Consider the following 18,407-nt stretch of genomic DNA (forward strand, 5'->3'; position numbering starts at 1 on the left):
GACATGTTTGTAATTTAAATAATTGATTAATTTCATCGGGCTTGATTGATAGATATAACTGCGTATCATCTGCATAACAGTGAAAGTTAATGGAGTGATTCCTAATAATTTTGCCTAAAGGGAGCATATATAAAGTAAATAGTATTGGTCCAAGTACAGAACCTTGTGGAACTCCATGACTAACTGTAGTATTTATTGAAGATTCATCGTTAACATGTACAAACTGCGAACGATCTGATAAATATGACTTAAACCAGCTTAGTGCGGTTCCTTTAATGCCAATTTGATGCTCAAGTCTCTGTAAAAGAATATTATGGTCATTGGTGTCAAATGCAGCACTAAGATCTAATAATCAAGTACAGAGACAAGTCCAACCAGAGCTGTGAAAATCCTCAAATAAACTATTGTTATGTAAAAAGTCACACAACTCTTTGGCGACTACTTTCTCCAGAATCTTAGAGAGGAAGGGGAGGTTAGAGAACGGTCTATAGTTGGCTGAAACCCCTGGGTCAAGAGTGGGCTTTTTAAGAAGGGGTTTAATTACAGCTACTTTAAAGGACTGTGGTACATATCCTGATGATAAAGAAAGATTAATCATATCCAGTAAAGAAGTGCCAATTAAGGGTACGACTTCTTTAAGCAGCTTAAATGATGCCTCCAGTTGGGAGTGAACATGACCTGACATTGCCACTACAATGGCATGTAGTTTAACAATTTAAAAAGCAGGCTTTCTTTCAGATTGATTCTTATTATACGATCATTCCACCTGATTTCCCAGCATAGAACACCTTTTTTTGTTGCTGTGTGGTCAAATTGAAATGCTGGTTGCCACTCCCCTTCATCACAAAATGACCATCAGTATTGTGTGTTGATCAGCCACAGTGACTCAAACAGACTGTGACTGACGTCTGAGATTTTTAAAATTACATTTCTGGCTTGTTTTTTTTGCTTTTTTAGAAAGCTTTGATTTCCGTCTGCTTCTTCCTCTGGAATTTCAAGGCTCTCCCACGTCCCTCAAATTCAAGGAGAGTGACTAAAGGGGGGGGTGGGGGTGGAGCTTGATAATTAGGTTTCAGGTCTGAATGTTGTTTCAGGAAGTACATGCAAACGATTAATGTCAATAAATATCATAGATTGCACAATGCCTCTGAACCTCAAACCTTGGAGGTTTCTTTAATGTCTGATAATGTTGCAAATATAACATGTAAAGATCATGTTATATCTTGACCGTTGGTTGTGACTCAGTCTCTTATGCTGACTGTCCTCCATCTTCAAATGGGGGTCGTGATCTAGAGCATGATGCAGGAGGACAGCGACAACACCCGGTCACAATGAAATTAGGCATGTGGATTCAATCCAGTAAGAAAAAATCAATAAATAAGGTTAGACTAAAGTGGGAGAATCTGGACTTGTCATTTAAGAGGAAGATGGGTTGAAAATGCTCTGTGCAGTCTGCTTCCACCAGTTCGGGTCTTTGGAGAGAATTCTGCAGGCGAAATTTGATTAGATACTTTGTAACCCCCAAGTTAAAATGTGCACAGACAGGTTAGGTTGCAATGTTGGAGGAAATGTGGAGAACAGCGGGCAGATCATTTCCATATATTGGAGAGTTGTCCGGCCATTCATAATACGAGAAATAAAGAACGTCTTTGGGGATGGAGTTGATTGCTCTTTCTCTATAATCTATTTGCGCAATATTGTAGCTCATTTACAGACAAATGGATACTATTAGCAGCTGTAAGAAAGCTGTAACATGGAAATGGTTTGCGATACAAATCTGTGATTCTTACCATCCCTGCTGTAAACATGTGAAAGAGTGAAGGGGAGAAGTCAGAAAAGGCAGCTGAGCTGAGAGGTCTGTGTTTGTTGATTTGTGCTTTTTTTTCCTAACTGACCAACCATCCATCCAACCATGCCCCCTGCTGCCCACACACACACACACACACACACTTTTCATCTCTTGTTACAATAGAGCGCACACACACACACACACACACACACACACACACACTCACACTCACACTCAGGCTGCCCACTGATGCTCTCTATCCTACGAGGGCATTCTGTTCACTGCCTCAATCAGCTCTGATGAGGTATTATTCTCCATCACTGACTGTTTTGTGGCTGTCCCCTCTGGTAGATGGAATGGGTAATGATAACACCCACACACACACTAAAGCATCACACACAGACCATGTGATGGCAGTACTGTGTGGGGTAGAAAAACTCGGTATCCTTCCATATAGCTGAATCTCTATTTATGTCAGTGTGGAAAGCTGTCGTGGTGACCCCATCCCCTCATGAGAATTCAGAAAATACACAGTATGTACGTTTTTCAGACACCATAAGACATACGGCTTGTTTCCTTTTCTCACATCACAGATGATGTTGATGCCAAAGTGGCCGGATGTTTTAGCATCATTTGCTAGCAACTAAAAGCCCTGTGACCCTGATTCCATCTGACTCAAGAAGTGGGGGAGGTGGGAGTCGAGAAATGCAGTTTCTGATCAGATTGAATTAGCACGCTTCCAGTAACTTTAATGCCTAACAGCAAATGCTTTCAGTTCGCCGTGCTCTTCTGCTGTGAGATTGAGTTTCGAAGGTTCGGATCAATGTGAGGATCAGTGGCTTGTGGGATTGGTTGCACCTTTACCCTCTTCCTGTTTGGGTTCTGAATGCTTGGAGAAACAGATGATATAGAAAGAAACCAAGGAAATACACAGTCTTGACTGTTTGAGGTGGCTGATATTGTATTAGGCCATATGTTCTTCAGACCTATGTCTATTTTGTTTTTTTTTGGTTTGGTTTGTTTTTTTGGCTGGCTTTTTAAGTTATTTTTTTTGGCCTTTTCATGCCTTTATTGGACAGAGACAGCTGAAGATCGACAGGAAGGGGGGGTAGAGAGAGAGGGGATGGAGGGAGGGCCGCAGGTCGGATTCGAACCCGGGCCGCTGCAGCAACTCCGTATATAGGTCGCCAGCTCTACCCACTGACTTTATACATAAAGTAGAGATGTTCCAATACCATTAAATTTTTTTCCTTCCCTTTTCTGATTCCGATACCTAAACTTTGTGTATCACCCGATACCGTGTACTGATACATGTACATTAAGAAATACGTATATATATATATATATATATATATATATATTTTTTTTTTTTTTTTTTTTTTTTTTTTGTGTATATAAAATAAGTGTATACTACTTAGCCTGTAGGATTGCTATCATTGTTGTATGGCCTGGCTCAGGTTAAACCAGTGGTTCCCAACCCTTTTTCTTAAGGGACCCCTTTTCTATCATTGGATAAACTGACGACCCCCTCCTAACTGACACATTTTATGAATATTTCATATTATATTCAATGCGATGAGATTTGTATGAATTTTGAACAAATTATTTTTCTGTGAATACTCATCAGAGATGAGGTTTCCTGATATGTTTGCAGAATTTTTAATCATTTTCTTTCTGTATTATGTTTTTTTAATGTTTAACAATTATACATACTTAATATGCTTTTTTTTTTTAACAAAGTCAGTGTTTTCTCATTGTTCTATTAGCTCTTTGGTTATTTTAACTATGTACTTTTCTAATGCAGGATGAGGCTGTTTAGCAGAGTGAAGGAAGTGAAAGTGTGAATAAAGCTTGTCTTCAGCGTTTAGATCTTAAATAATAATTTGTGAAATTCTGAAATGCTGAGATATATCTGCCATATATATCTTTACATTTTTTTCTTACACCCCGCAACCACCCGTGAAGCTTTTGCAACCTCTTGTTGGGGTCCCGACTCCTACGTTTGGAACCACTGAGTTAAACCCTTGGTCAGAGTCAGAGAAATACTGGTCATGACTTTGCCAACCGGACACCACTGGAAAGTGTGCACTGTCATAGTTTTGGGTTAACTCTAGTTATTTCCTGTTTTATTTTGTATTTTTTCCTCCTCTTGTGTCTTGCTTAAAGTGTACATCCTGACTTTGTCTGTTTCCCTTTTGATTGTCTGCCTGATTATTTTCAACTCTCTTGTTATCCTTCCCCTCACCTGTGTTTTTAGTCTGTGTGTTCCCTTGTTTCTGTGTCAGTTCGCCCTGGATTTGTCCCTGTTGGTTTTTGCTGTTAACTTACCTGTCTACCTGCCGACCTTTAGCGTTAGCTAAACCTTTATTAAATCAATTGAAACATCGTTGAAATCACAATACGGCCAGGTGCAATATCCAAATTGCAGAAGCTTGATAAAGGTAAAATGTGTGACAAACAGCAGTTATGTAAGAAAACATGTTGGTAACAAATGTCATATCACCCCAATGTTTCTTGCACTTTTTGTCAGTGAAAATTAAAATAGTAATGCAAAATTGGTCCCAATAATCATTAATCAACTCCCGGTCGGACTACGTGATGGCAGCATAGAGCGACAGGTCCCGATAATAATAATTAAAAGTTGCCCGATATAACTCGAATTTCAGTAGAGAGGCGATAAAACAAGGTTTGATATTACGGGTAAACAATGCCTAAATTAATGCCCACAAAAGACAAGAAGAAACACGCTAAAAGTAAAAACCTTGACGAAGAAGAGGATGATAAGCTATCGCAAGCTAGCAGCAATATGGAGGAAGACGAGCACATGGACACAGACTCGGAGCTAGCCACGACATACACCTAGGTGTTATTCTAAAAAGCTGCGAGAATTCCAGAGAGACTCCACTCAGCAATTAAACAGCAATTAAAGAAGATATTAACAAAATGAGCAAAAGAGTGGAAGAAACTGAGGAGCAGATCACTACGGCCGAGACACGGATCCAGTCAACGGAGGATGTACTGGTGCAGCTGGCGAATGGAAGCTAAATTGACTGAATTAGAGGGACATTCAAGACGTGATAACATCAGGCTACATGGGGTAAAAGAAGGAGCTGAAGATAATGTCGCCACAATGATTTCTTTTGTGGAGGACTTATTAATGAAGTGATGATGTCTGGAGCTCCCCCCCACTACTGCGCACCGGTTGCTCGCTCCGAAGCCTCCGACCGAAGCGCCGCCGAGATCCATCGTGGTCAAGTTTTCAAGTTACAGAACTAAGGAGGACATGCCTAGAAGAGCGAGGATAGGGGATAAAAGATTGATTAAAAACTTAATGGAAACAAATAATAAATGGATTAATTTAAGTCTTAAAACCTGGCTAGCTGTTGTAAGTAAAAACGGCTTGCGGGAAGAAATAAAGATTTTGAGATGGTGCTCACATGACCCCGACTTTATACCAAATAAACTAGATATTAGCTATAAAAGATGGGTTAACCTGGGTCTCTCCTCATACTGCACCTTTTTTAATCAGAGGACAGTGAACAGTTTTGACGCATTGAAGAGACTACATGGTTTAAACGATAGTGACTTCTTTAGATATCTTCAGGTTCGTCATCACATTAATAGTTCTATTCCGGAGAGCCAAAATGTTTTTGAGAATGAATTGTTAAAAATGTTTATTAGTGCCTACAGAGCGGACTGAGAGCTTAAAATAGTGTCAAGATTTTATAAGGGACTCCAAGGAGTTAAGACGAATGGTAACATTTACATTAAACAAAAATGGGAAAGCAAAACCAACAGTTGCATCACACAGGAAGTCTGGACCAAATATTATGAATTTCGATGGAAGATATCAAGCTCAATCTCTTGGAGAGTGTTTGGCTGGAAGAGTCTCAGCAGATATTTTATTTCACCTGTTCAGCAGTCTCATCACTCAGGTTCCTCCAGTTGCTGGAGAAAATGTGGTTCTCAGGAAGCAAACCATTACCACTTGTTCTGGGCCTGTCCAATTGTAAATGCTTTCTGGCGTAAGGTCTACACAGAATTAGTGATGATATTTGGAACGAAAATTGCTTTTAATTGGGACAAACTTCTCTTTGGTTTTCTACACTCAACATCTGTAAATATTAAAACTAAATACTTGTTTGGTATTCTGAGCATAGCTGCTAAACAATTACAAAGAAATGGCTTAAGCTAAATGGCCCATCTATAGAGGAATGGTACGACATTATTTATGAAATCTATGTAATGGAAAGAATTACCTTTTCTGTGAGACTAGAGAAAACTAGATTTGAGGAAATTTGGGAAAAGTGGAAAATGTTGCTCCTAAACGCCCTTCTTTTGTTTAACTGAAAAAAAAAAATCATTTATCAAATCGTGGAAATAATCACAAGTTGATTTATTTACCGTACCGTACAGCCCTATATTAAATCACCAAAGTCATCTTGCTACCGGTGCTGTCTTGCAATTGGGTCCATTTGTGATTTTCATGAGTTGTGACATGCACAGACCTACATACCTGTATTTTAGGCCGTATCGAAGGAATTTCCTATACTGGTATCGGAACAATTCTAATAAAGCCATCCCAGATACTTTAGATTTTGAATCAGAGATTAATTTGTCTTACAGTATGTTATATATATATATATATATATATATATATATATATATATACAGTTGGGGGCTAGGAGCCGGCGTGAGCAGGACGCTTATCCAGTAGCTCCGTGTGTGTCGTGTTGTTTTTTTGTTGTTTTTAGTAACTTAAGTGTGTTTTTGTAAGCTTTTAACTCTTTATATAACACTAGCTGTATATAACTTTATATATCCTATGGATACAATGACTTTGTACGGACAACATAGCGGTGGACATCTTATTTATTCAAGGGAGAAATTGCTTTCACTCCAAACAATGGGACGTGCCGGCATTTTCCACCCCATACCTGAGGAGCTGAGGAGGAGGCGCCGAGGCTGTAGAGATGGAGCGAAGGTGAAGGCTAGGCTAGTGGCTAAGCGGTGGAAGTACAAGCCCTCGGTTATGTCGATAGTGATGGGGAATGTGAACTGTCTGACCAACAAGATGGTCGAGCTGGCTGCCGTTGTGAGGATGGACAGGATGTACAGGGAGTGCAGTTTACTTTGCCTCTCTGAAACATGGCTAACCCAGAACACCCCGGACGCTAATGTGGATCTACCTGGATTCACCATAGTGAGAGCGGACCGGGACTGTGGATGCAGCGGCAAGAGCAAAGGAGGGGGACTCGCACTGTTTATCAACAACAGATGGTGCAGCCAAGGGCATGTTACGGTGAAGGAGATCGTGTTCAACAGAGACATCGAGTTGCTGGCGGTAGGTCTCAGACCGTACTACATGCCTAGAGAGTTCTCCCACGCCATTGCTGTTGTTGTTTACGTCCCTCCGCATGCGCACGCAGAGTGACGTAATCCACTCCTCCATTGCGAGACTGCAAACTCAACATCACAACGCATTCATCGCCATCTCAGGGGATTTTAATCATGTGACTGGACTCCACACTGCCAGACGTTCAACAGTTTGTAAGCTACCCCACCAGGAAGAACAGGACATTAGACATCCTGTATGCCAATGTGAGGGAAGCTTACACTGCCACTGCTCTGCCCCGACTGGGAAAGTCTGACCATAACCTGGTCCCGCTCACGCCACAGTACAAACCACAGATCCAGAGACAGTCCACGACCAAACGCTCCTTCAGGAGATGGTCTCCTGAGGCAGCAGAGGCTCTGAGGGACTGCTTTGAATGTACTGACTGGAGCGTCCTGCAGGAAGCACATGGTGAGGACATCGAGGGGGTCACACACTGCACTACTGACTACCTGAACTTCTGTATTGATGTTGTGGTCCCCATCAGAACTGTACACTGCTTCCCCAACAACAAGCCCTGGATCACCAGTAATGTCGAGGACATCCTGAACAGGGACAAGAGGGCTTCCAAGGATGGTGACAGAGACAAGCTGAAGCACGTACAGGGGGCACTCAAGGTCCACCTGAGAGAGGCGAAGGAGGACTACAGAAGGAAGGTAGAACAGAAGCTGCAGCATAATAACATGAGGGAGGTCTGGGATGGCATGAAAACCATCACAGGCTTCAAGAAGAAGGGCAGCATCACAGGAGAGGGGGATGCTGGAAGAGCAAACAAGCTAAACCTGTTTTTTAACAGGTTTGATATTCCAGCTCCCACAACCAGCGACGACCCACTTCACACCCCCACCATGTCCATCACCTCCCCCAATTCCACCACCTCAGACTGCAGACCACCCCCATCCTCCACACCCATGGACAGTTCAACCCCCCTCCCCACCACCATCATCAAGGATCAGGTGAGCAGAGAACTGAGGAGGCTTCGTCCAAGGAAAGCTGCGGGCCCGGACAGAGTGTGTCCAAGGATGCTTAAAGCCTGCTCTGCTGAACTGGGGGAGCCACTCCAGAATGTTTTCAACCTGAGCCTGCAGCTGGGGAGGGTCCCAGTGCTCTGGAAGACTTCATGTCTCATCCCGGTTCCTAAAACAAAACACCCCAGGGAGCCAGGTGACTTCAGACCAGTAGCACTGACGTCACACATAATGAAGACATTCGAACGGCTGCTGCTCCATCTCCTCAGACCCCAGGTCCACCACGCACAAGATCCACTGCAGTTTGGATACCAGGAGAAGGTGGCCGTGGAGGATGCCATCCTCTATCTGCTCCACAGGGCCCACTCTCATCTGGACAAGGAGAGCGGCGCTGTGAGAATCGTGTTTTTTTATTTCTACAGCGCCTTCAACACCATCCGGCTGCTCCTGCTGAGAGACAAGCTGACAGAGATGAGGGTGGACCCACTCCTGGTGACCTGGATTACGGACTACCTCACGGAGAGACCGCACGTCAGACACTGTGGTCAGCAGCACCGGCGTACCACAGGAGACCGTGCTCTCTCCTGTCCTCTTCACCTTGTACACATCCAACTTCCAGTATAACTCTGGGCTCTGCCACATGCAGCAATACTTGGACGATACTGCGATAGTTGGCTGTATCAAGGATGGACAGGAGGGGGTGCCAATCCAACCATCTGCAGCTGAACACCTCCAAGACCAAGGAGATGGTGTTGGACTTCAGAAGGAAGAAATTACATCTCCAACCCGTGTCCATCAAGGCGGTCGATGTAGAGGTGGTCAGGACCTATAAATATCTGCGGCTGCAACTGGAAGACAAGCTGGACTGGACAGTTAACATGGACACTTTACACAGGAAAGGGCAGAGCCGTCTGTACTTTCTGAGAAGGCTGGGGTCCTTCAACATCTGCAAAAAACTACTGCAGATGTTTTACCAGTCTGTGGTGGCCAGAGTCTTCTTTTATGCTGTGGTTTGCTGGGGAGGAAGCAGCAAGAAGAGAGACGCTGGTCGACTGGACAGACTGGTGAGGAGAGCTGACTCAGTGGTGGGCACAGAGCTGGACTCTCTGGTGACAGTGGCAGAGAGAAGGACCCTGGACAAACTGCTGTCCATACTGGACAACACCCGCCATCCTCTGCACAACACCTTCACCAGGCAGAGGAGTGTGTTCAGTGGCAGACTGCTGTCCCAGTCCAGCTCCACCAACAGACTCAAAAATTCTCGTCTCCCTGGCCATTGGAATGTACAACAGCTCTCAGTAAAGGCAGGGAGGACAATAGATAATAGACAGTGGACAATTTCTATCTGTATTTGCACATCCATTTGCACTGTTTTAATTCCATTTGCACTGTTTACTGTTTGTACTGTTACTATTGTAACTACTGTTAATTTTATATATTATGTATATATCTATATAATACTTTATATTTTATCTTCTATTTTATTTTTAATTCTATTCTTAAGGTTAGGGATTTTAATTTTGATTTTAGTCTAAGGTATGTTTAATGTATACTTTATGTTTTATCTTCTATTTTACTTTTAATTCTACTCTTATGGTCAGGGATTTTAATTTTAGTGTAATGTATGTTTAATGTATGTTTTGTATTTTGTATGCTACTGGATGCTTGAATTTCCCTCGGGATAAATAGAGTATCTATCTATCTATCTATCTATCTATCTATCTATCTATCTATCTATCTATCTATCTATCTATCTATTGTAGTGTAATTTATACCTATTTGAAAGCTACTTTGGCCACTTAGGGGCTGAAGAATTCCTCTCCGCTGTATGAAACAACATCTGACATATTATTCCCTTCTTATCGCAAATATATTAGCAACTACAGTAGTTATGTGTATATTTACACATCCAGCAGACACAGAGCAACGTTTCATTTCATTTTGGTCTACACCAACTACTGAGTCTGCCGGCTGTTTGAGCCTGAGGCTACCTGGGCAGGTAGTGTACAGTGGGTTTATCAGAGATTTTTACTGAGAGCTGAAAGGGGCTTGGTGAAAGTCATCAATGTAAATCTTCTTTAGCCTGTTGTCTTTGACCCTTCAGATCCAGCCACTTCCACAGTGGCAGTCTAGGGATTTGTAGTTCAAACTCCCATTCCCCCCAATTCCCAGCAGCACGACCATCAATTGTTACTGCCTGAAGGTGCGGACGCTGTCAAGCAGCACTGCCAGTTGAGTCATTTATTGACAGAGGGCTGGCTGCCAACGCACAGACAACTCTCTCTCTCTCTCTCTCTCTCTCTCTCTCTCTCTCTTTTTCTCTCTATCTATCTATCTATCTATCTATCTATCGCTGTTCTTATCTGCCTCTCTCCTTCCCATCATTCCCTTTTATTCTGCTCTCTTTTTCTCCCCTCACCCCCATTCCTCTCACACTCAGCCCTCCCTCCCTCCCTCTCATTCAATTTCCCTCTCATCGAGTATCTCTCTCTATCTCTACCGTCTCTATCTCTCTCTTCCCCCTTTCTCCCTCCCCTTTTCTCTCTCTCTCTCTCTCTCATTTATTGTTCTCCCACTCCAGAAGCTCTGACACACACAGAGTCACACACATACCTTATGTAGCCCGTACAGCTACAGCAGCCAGCCAGCCTGCCAGTTGGTTCATTCATCATTCATTTTTCCAGAGCGAGCGACTCATACATCAGGCAGGACCGTGTCTTGTGTTTGATGACTGGGCCAGTAACCTACAGAAGAGGAACAAAAAGAAGCAAAAGAGAAAGTGTTGAAGTAAGCAGAGGTTAGTGTTGTGTAGCAGCAGCATGACTGCTTACCTGAGCAAACAGCAGAGTTGCTTTGCAGACCTGGATGGAAGGGGGGATTCTGAGGATGTGCCATGCTCCTACAGCTGGCATCATCAGCACCCCAACAATCACCACCACCGTCACCCTTGCCAGCGGTACCATTACGGATCTGTCCCCGGCGGTGCCACCCTTCCCCGGAGGGGAGGTAGGATGGTGGCCTGGCATTTGGACGGTACGCTTAGGAGTCCTAGCTGCATGGCGGCAGGAAGACCTAAGGGCGGGAGCTGTGACCTGTGGCCCTCTGAATGTGGCTGTGTCCAGAACTGGCAGGAGCCCTATCAGGTAAACTCAGCTATAATCAGATTGTCCATGAGGACCAGAAAGCTGTTGGACAGATTTGGACTTGGTTTGTGAGTCCTGTAGTGTTGGTGTAGAACAATGGTAAATTATGATGAAGGAAGCGTTGTTGGACTAACACATGGCTTTGTGAATGCCAGTGTTGATTTTTGTCATTGCAATAAGATGGAGATGCTTCCTTTCCTCAGCAGCTTGAGGAGGGGTCTGTCTGTAAAACTTTCTTTGAAACCTGTCTGATCCTAATGATTAGATACAGTTTCAGTGGAAATTGGAACAAACTTCAGTTTTCATCCTGAAAAAAACCCAAAATGCTTATTTTTGTTTTCTGGCAATAAAATAGACATGAATTACACATAGGCTCTATTCATATGGGAGTAGTATTACAACGGACCCACATGTGATTTAGAAATAACCCCCCTACACTTGCATTTCATGCGGTGCATCTGCACAGGATAAGCGGAGTCTGTATTTTACTCTAGTTTTATTGACATTATCCCCTGGATATGATGTAAAGGCTCTGCGTAATAACATAACATCACATAACTGCTGAGCCTGTTTAAAGATAGAAAAATGTTCCTGCCGCTGCTGCCATACAATTTGCATTTCTAATGGTTTTAAGTTTGCTCTTTCTGCAAATGGGTCCCTACGCTGTGTCGCTACAGATGAGCCTCCTGAATTTGATTAAGATCACAGACAACTCCTGCAGTTATTACAAAATATCAGAGGTCCTCAGGTGTTGCTAGTCCCGTACGATTGGGACCATATTGTGCATTTGTGTAAAATTTTAGTTTGGGACTTAAAACCTCAAAGGTAAAATGCAGTCAGTATAGTTTGGGTTTCCTGTTAAGGGGGATCTGGAAGATGCCAGACCCTCCTGTTCAGGCTTGTTAAGAGGCTATACACCTGTTTTTTTTACTTTTCTAGGCTTTTATATATTGCTTTATGTAATATCATGTCCAGGAATTAGTTATGAAAATATAAAAACACTGTTTGTGTCGTCCCTTAGAACTGGTGACTTAATGTAGTGTATCAGTGTTTCACTGTCAGGGACTGCACTGTTTTGTCTGCATCTCAGTTGGAGTCATAAGTCAAAATTGCTTAATTTTATCTGTGACTGAACTAAGGTTTGCTTTTGTGAAAGACACCTCTAAATATGACTTGAACTGACATTTAGTTTCACATCATTTAGTTGAGAGAAATCAAGGGACAAAGGACTGAAATGTAACTGAGTTGTGTTTCCAAAGAAAGCAGAAGAGACTCAAATGTGGTTCAGAATTCCAATAAAAATCATATGTTAGCTTTAAAAGATGTCAGGGACTGAATCGCGGCTCCATCACTCACAAAACCTTTCGATGTGAACAGTTTTGCCAACCCTACTATGCACTGTGTGCCAAACATGAGAAGCTGCACTTCTAAAGAGGAAAAGCCTCTACAAATCAAAGCACAAGGACAAATGGTGGACCTACTTCTTTGCCAATACTTGCACTCATATTTTTTATTATGTTTACACCTAGTAGTTTCCAAATATGGGAAAAATCTGAAAATTGATAGCTCTGATTAAATTGATTTAAAGGGTGACTGAGTTGACAAGGTCTGCTGTGAGTTCATCTCATCAGAAATGAGAGCAATGAACCAAGCTGCTTATCTGCATCTGATTGCCAGAATTATTTGTTGAGGAGACAGAGATGCAAGATTCTCAAGAGCAGATGGTGTGTTACACTGAACCATCTGGGAAGTTGATGTTGGAAACTGTTGGAACTGTTGCCCTCCTCTGCAGGGGATTGGAAATAATGGTCTATCACAGGCGAACTTCAACCAATCAGATCAACGAACCATGTAATGTAGTCAAAATCTTACCGTCAGGAAAAGAGTAAAAACATCTATTCCACGGGGGAAAGCCTTGAGTGTTACTGATTCTGATAGAACTGATGTTAGTAGCATCTACGCTAACCTCTATGGGAGTTGCCATCGTCCTTTAACAAACAGTGTCTTCACGCTGTGTCACACCTAGTGCCCACCCTCACAGCTGCCAGTACTTCCTCAAAGGACAGTGATTGGTACCACTGTAGTTTGGCCACAAACACATAGATTGATGTCCAGCAAGATGGAGTCTTGTGTCATCTTTTGTCATCTTGGGATTTCATAATCTTGCAAGGTTACTCTCACTGGCCACGCTCTTCTCATGAAATATATTATTAAAGGAACATTTTTACTAAATCAGAAACAGATTCATACATTTCTGTTCGGCTACGCTCTTTTGCAGAATGATGACAGCAATTGAACTTGTTATGAAAGCCTTATGGAATCTAGTTCTAGGCATCTGCAGGCAGCTGCTGTTTTGTAGTTTATTTATGCAGAAAAAATTTAGCCATAAGGGAAGTTGGGAATAGATGTTGGTAAAAAATGAATGACAAAGTCAGTGGTTGATATCGTAGCCCGACTCATACTGGAATATACACCCAATGCTGATAGTTTAAAAAATAATGATGATATATGATATATTATTTTTTACAAACCTATTAAAAAATTTTATTAAGCATTGTGACCAAGATATGCAGTAAGCAGGACATTTATTTTAATTGAAAAATTAATAATCAGTGCTCTCTGGTGGAGACACCACCTCATACATATCTTTTGATGAATATTCTCCCAGTGAAAGGTTAAATGAGCAGGACTCATTATTGACAATACAGTATATGTTTTATGTGACTGTATTGAGGACACTGTTTTACCTATTATTACCTTTCAAGAACCTTCTGTGTAGTAGTGAGACGTTGGCTGTAAAAAGGTCTGAAAGCAGTAAAGCGTGTTTCTTTTTTGGCCGATTATTATTAGCAGAGCAAAGTGGATCCGTGTTTTCAGATGTGATGAAATTGGAGAGTTAACTGGGGAGTAATGACTGATCAGTGAGTGCTATTCTTTAGGAGTCACACACATTGTGTGCGTATGCGCAGCTGAAAGTAAATCATGATCGTGGATTTAATTGTTGGGGTGTGTAGTGTTTGTGCAACCATGGCACGAGCGAAATTACCTCAGGCAAGGCCAGTGGGAGGTAATGGGAGGCCATCCATCATGTAGCTGAGGGAAAGGCAAGGCAGCGAGATTGTGTGTGTGTGGGGGGGGGGTTTCTCTGCCTGCAGCCTGTAGTGGTATAAAAGGATATTTTGAATGGAAATGCCAAATTTGAAAGTTTTATTTCAGAGGTTCTTCTTGGCAGACCTGTTTTCATTTGTCTTGTTAATGTCTGCAAAAGCCATTTTACTTTCCTTTGCTACACTTGAAGAGGGAAGAGCATAAACAATGATTCATTATTTCCAATTAGACCCTAAGGAATCCATCAATATTACCTCTGCTGGCCAAAAATATTGACAGATGACCTTCCAGTTTGAGTTCCAGTTGCATTTTAGGTCCCCTCTTTCTTCCGGCTGAGCTTATCTGTCCATTTCCATTGCACTCCTCCATTTTCCTTCCCCTCACTTCAACCATACGTCTAAAGTACCCACATCTCACATTGTGTTGTTGACTATTTTTACATAAGATCTCAGTGCATTATTTATACACTTCCCTGTTTTCATGAGCCACTATACATAGAGGTGGCGCTGAATTATTGAGCAAAACTCTACAAGAGCACAAGACTCGGCTGAAGAAATACAAGCAACTCACTGTGTAACGTCTTAAGTACGTGAGGCTGCGTCGTTGCTCTCTGCTGCTTGATGACAGTTTTCACCATAGGAGTAAAGGTAAAGGTTTTACACCTTCCTCATCTTTCAGTGAGAGCTTTACGCTTCAGCCGATAAATGTTCTGTTCAGCAATAGTGGAAGTTTTAACATACACAGCATGTTCAGTTCACATGTTTTAGTTGAGTGTTTCTGAATATGAGAAACTAACTCTGTAGCATGACATCTGGCCTGAAACCACCAGAGAGCTGCCCCGATTACACTGCCTTTAGTTAGACTATAGCATTGAACTGTAAATGTATTTTTTCTGTGCCGGCAGAATTAGAATTGTTAATTCGGTAATATTAGGCTACTATATAGCTCCATGAAAGCTTCTTAACATATCAAACACAGGCTTAATGCGTTGTTGGAGGCAGTTAATCACGTGGCAATGTTAGGATACATGACCAAGAAGAGAAATAAGTGCAGTTAAGCATGCCATTTATGTGCACAGCTGAGTGGCCATTGCCTCTTGGGGATCTGTGTGTGCATACATGTGGATTCATAGTGGCAGTGTTATCCATGTTATGCGCTATTGGGTGCTGTAGGGTAGAGGGGGGAAGGGGAAATATAATTTTCCTTTGAAGCATCTTGTCAGCTTTTCTTTAAATTACTTAATGTAATTTTTTTACCAGAACTATGCTGTCCAACAATCACCCTTTGTCAGTGACAATGCTGGTGTGTCTTTCCACACTGTTGACCTGAATGACTGCTGTTGAACCGACAGGTAGAGGTCGACAGAAAGCATCCAGTGACAGAATTAAGATTAATAAAAGGGTACTCGACCAATGATTTGAGCCTGCTGTTCTCCGTCATAATAAAAGGAGTTTATTTGTTTCTTTCTCTGTTTCTGTTGTCAGTGACTGTTTCTGTTGTCCTTTCAGGACACTAGCTGCGTTACAGAAGAGTAGTACATATGTATAAGCAACTATATAGTGTCCAAGAAATAATTGCGATAAACAATATTATTGTCATTTTAAAATCCTTTTATGCCACTGATATAATGATCAGCATAATAATGCTAATATAATAATAATAATAATAATAATGATCACGATTCCATTTTTATTAACTGCAGACCCTATTCTGAGGTAACAAAAACCCATGAATACAGGAATTGTTATTCCTGTATTAAGGTGATTATACACTAATGACAACACAGCTATGAATATTATATTCCATTTCTGCCTATAGATTATCCTAAATGTTACACACTGGACCTTCAACAGGCAATATACTGGTAGTAATGGTAGGGACAACCCTGCTGTTTATTCTGGCATCATGTTGGCTAGAATGTTGGTGACAGTCTGAGGTGAAAAGTCGATATTGTGACAGGCGACAATTGCATATCATATATATTGTATTATTGTGGCAGGCCTAGATGTGCTTATGTTTGAATGAATGTGTGGTACATAATGAAGTATAAGAGTGTATATAATTTTTGCAGTAAAAGGATTACCTTGCGGGCATTGTGTTGTTTGCAGCAGGAGTTTAGTTCATTGTTGATGTGCTGTGCCATTCATATGATTAGTGTCCGTGGGCGGCAAGCAGAAGCGTCTTAATCCCTTGCATCATTCCACTCACAAACACCATTTTCCTTCAGTCAGTTCCTGGCTTCACAATCCTGCACAGGCGGCCAACTGTAATCTCTTGCTCTTTTTGTTAAATTCACTGAGTCAGTCAGTTGGCTGTCCATCTTTGTGATGTTCAGACTGTGAGTGTGAGCCACAGTAATTCAATAGTTCACATGAACGTAAATGCTTCAGGACTAAACTGGGAGATGCTGCATATTGAATTGGGGTATTGGTGTTAAATGTTTAATAATCAAATATAAAAGCTGGGTACTATTACTGCATTAAATACATGCTCAATATAAGGAAAAATATCTTAAAATGACATGCTAGGCAGAAATAGAGGTGAAGTTCCGATTGTTTTCATCGGGTAGATGAACTGTGTTCGACAGTCCTAAAACAAACCAGAAAATGTTTTAAGACAAATTCACTCTTGTCTTCTTTCACATCCACTAGTGATTGCTTATGTAAAATATCCCAGAGTCTGCTTTAGATCTAATTTGTATTCATTAATCTGCAAAAATACTGATTAATTGATTTGGATAGCAGAATCAGACCGAGCGTGAAAACATGTTGATGGAAGTATTTTAGTGATAGGCACTCTGCATTATTCATTCGACTGGAAAATGATGGTAATTGCTGGTAATTTAAGTTTGGAGTGTGTGGATGATTCTTCTAGAGACACTGGTGAAGTCTTCCTCAATCTGATCATTGTGACATTCAGTTTGGTTTGAAGAAGTTCACTGTGTGTCCTTTTTGTTTGCTCGGTTGTTTTATTTATTGGTCATTCAATTAGTTTGGTTTTGGTTGACATCTTTCACGTGAGGTGTATCAGGACTGTCACATATCAGCCGTCTGTCAAAGAGCATGTCCTTTGTTGATGACAAAAATGAGCTTCAGTTTTTTTTCTGTTTCAATAACAAATTATGTGCACACGCACTTTGACCATCACCTTGCACATAAGAGCAATTATGACAAGGAGAACAAAGAAAAATTTATAAGAATGTCTTGGTTTAGTTAGAGTTCATTATTAATGCAGATTGATAACAATGAAATATCATTAACAGATGCTGTCACATGGAGCCACAGGTGTTCAGTGATGCAGTACTAGAGAAATAATAAGAAATATTTTATTTGGCGGTCTAATCAGTGTTGAAGGTAAATCCAATCCAATCCAACTTTATTTGTTAAGCACTTTAAAACAACCAAAGTTGACCAAAGTGCAGCAATAAACTCCTCAATGCGTGTTATATTAAAGCCAGCACCAAAGTCCCAAAAACTTGAAAAAAACTCAAGAGGCAATTAGAGCAACTCCAGAAGTGAGTCCACAAGGCCCCATATTAAAATGCCCATCTTAATAAACATGTTTACAGCCTGGTACTAAAAAACACTTTTGGTCTCTATAGCTAATTTCCCCGTTAAGGCTTCAAATTTGAGTGACAGGTGGGAGCCATCACAGGTGGCTGTTTTCAGTACATTTTTGGATTAGCCTGGAGTCGGCGGAGTCAGGACTGCCAAGATGGCGACGGCCAGAGCCGACCACACTGAGCTTCACAGCGGCTCTTCAGAAAGCTATGGAGACTACGTTCCATTTGTACTGTATATTGACCAAGAAATAGCCACACAATCTCCAGTGCTGTCATTTGACACACACAGTGATGTAGTTGAACTACTGGCTGTTTCATCTCAGAGCTTGAAGGTACTATATAGCTACATATGAAAAAGAAATGGTCAAACTTCCGGAATAGATTTGCTTGGCAACATTGTGTAACTTTAATTAGCACCAGCAGCTAACACGTAATGCCTCCT

General features: G+C 41.6%; 1 protein-coding gene across 42 annotated transcripts in view; it reads left to right on the forward strand.

Annotated features, from left to right (window-relative positions):
* dlg2 (discs, large homolog 2 (Drosophila)) overlaps positions 1 to 18,407 on the forward strand; it is a 219,563-nt gene that overhangs the window by 138,422 nt on the left and 62,734 nt on the right. The window contains exon 1 of one of the 42 annotated variants that reach the window (XM_051401491.1): positions 10,772 to 11,295. The exons of 40 other annotated variants lie outside the window; for them this stretch is intronic. In XM_051401491.1, coding sequence (XP_051257451.1) covers positions 10,972 to 11,295 — 324 coding nt within the window. In that variant the 5' untranslated portion in view covers positions 10,772 to 10,971. Of the gene's footprint in view, positions 1 to 10,771; positions 11,296 to 15,008; positions 15,051 to 18,407 lie in introns of those variants that run through there. One more of the 42 variants, XM_051401498.1, reaches the window with a different exon arrangement.

This window comes from Dicentrarchus labrax, unplaced genomic scaffold (assembly GCF_905237075.1).
Source record: "Dicentrarchus labrax unplaced genomic scaffold, dlabrax2021, whole genome shotgun sequence".
NCBI classification, from domain to species: Eukaryota; Metazoa; Chordata; class Actinopteri; family Moronidae; genus Dicentrarchus; species Dicentrarchus labrax.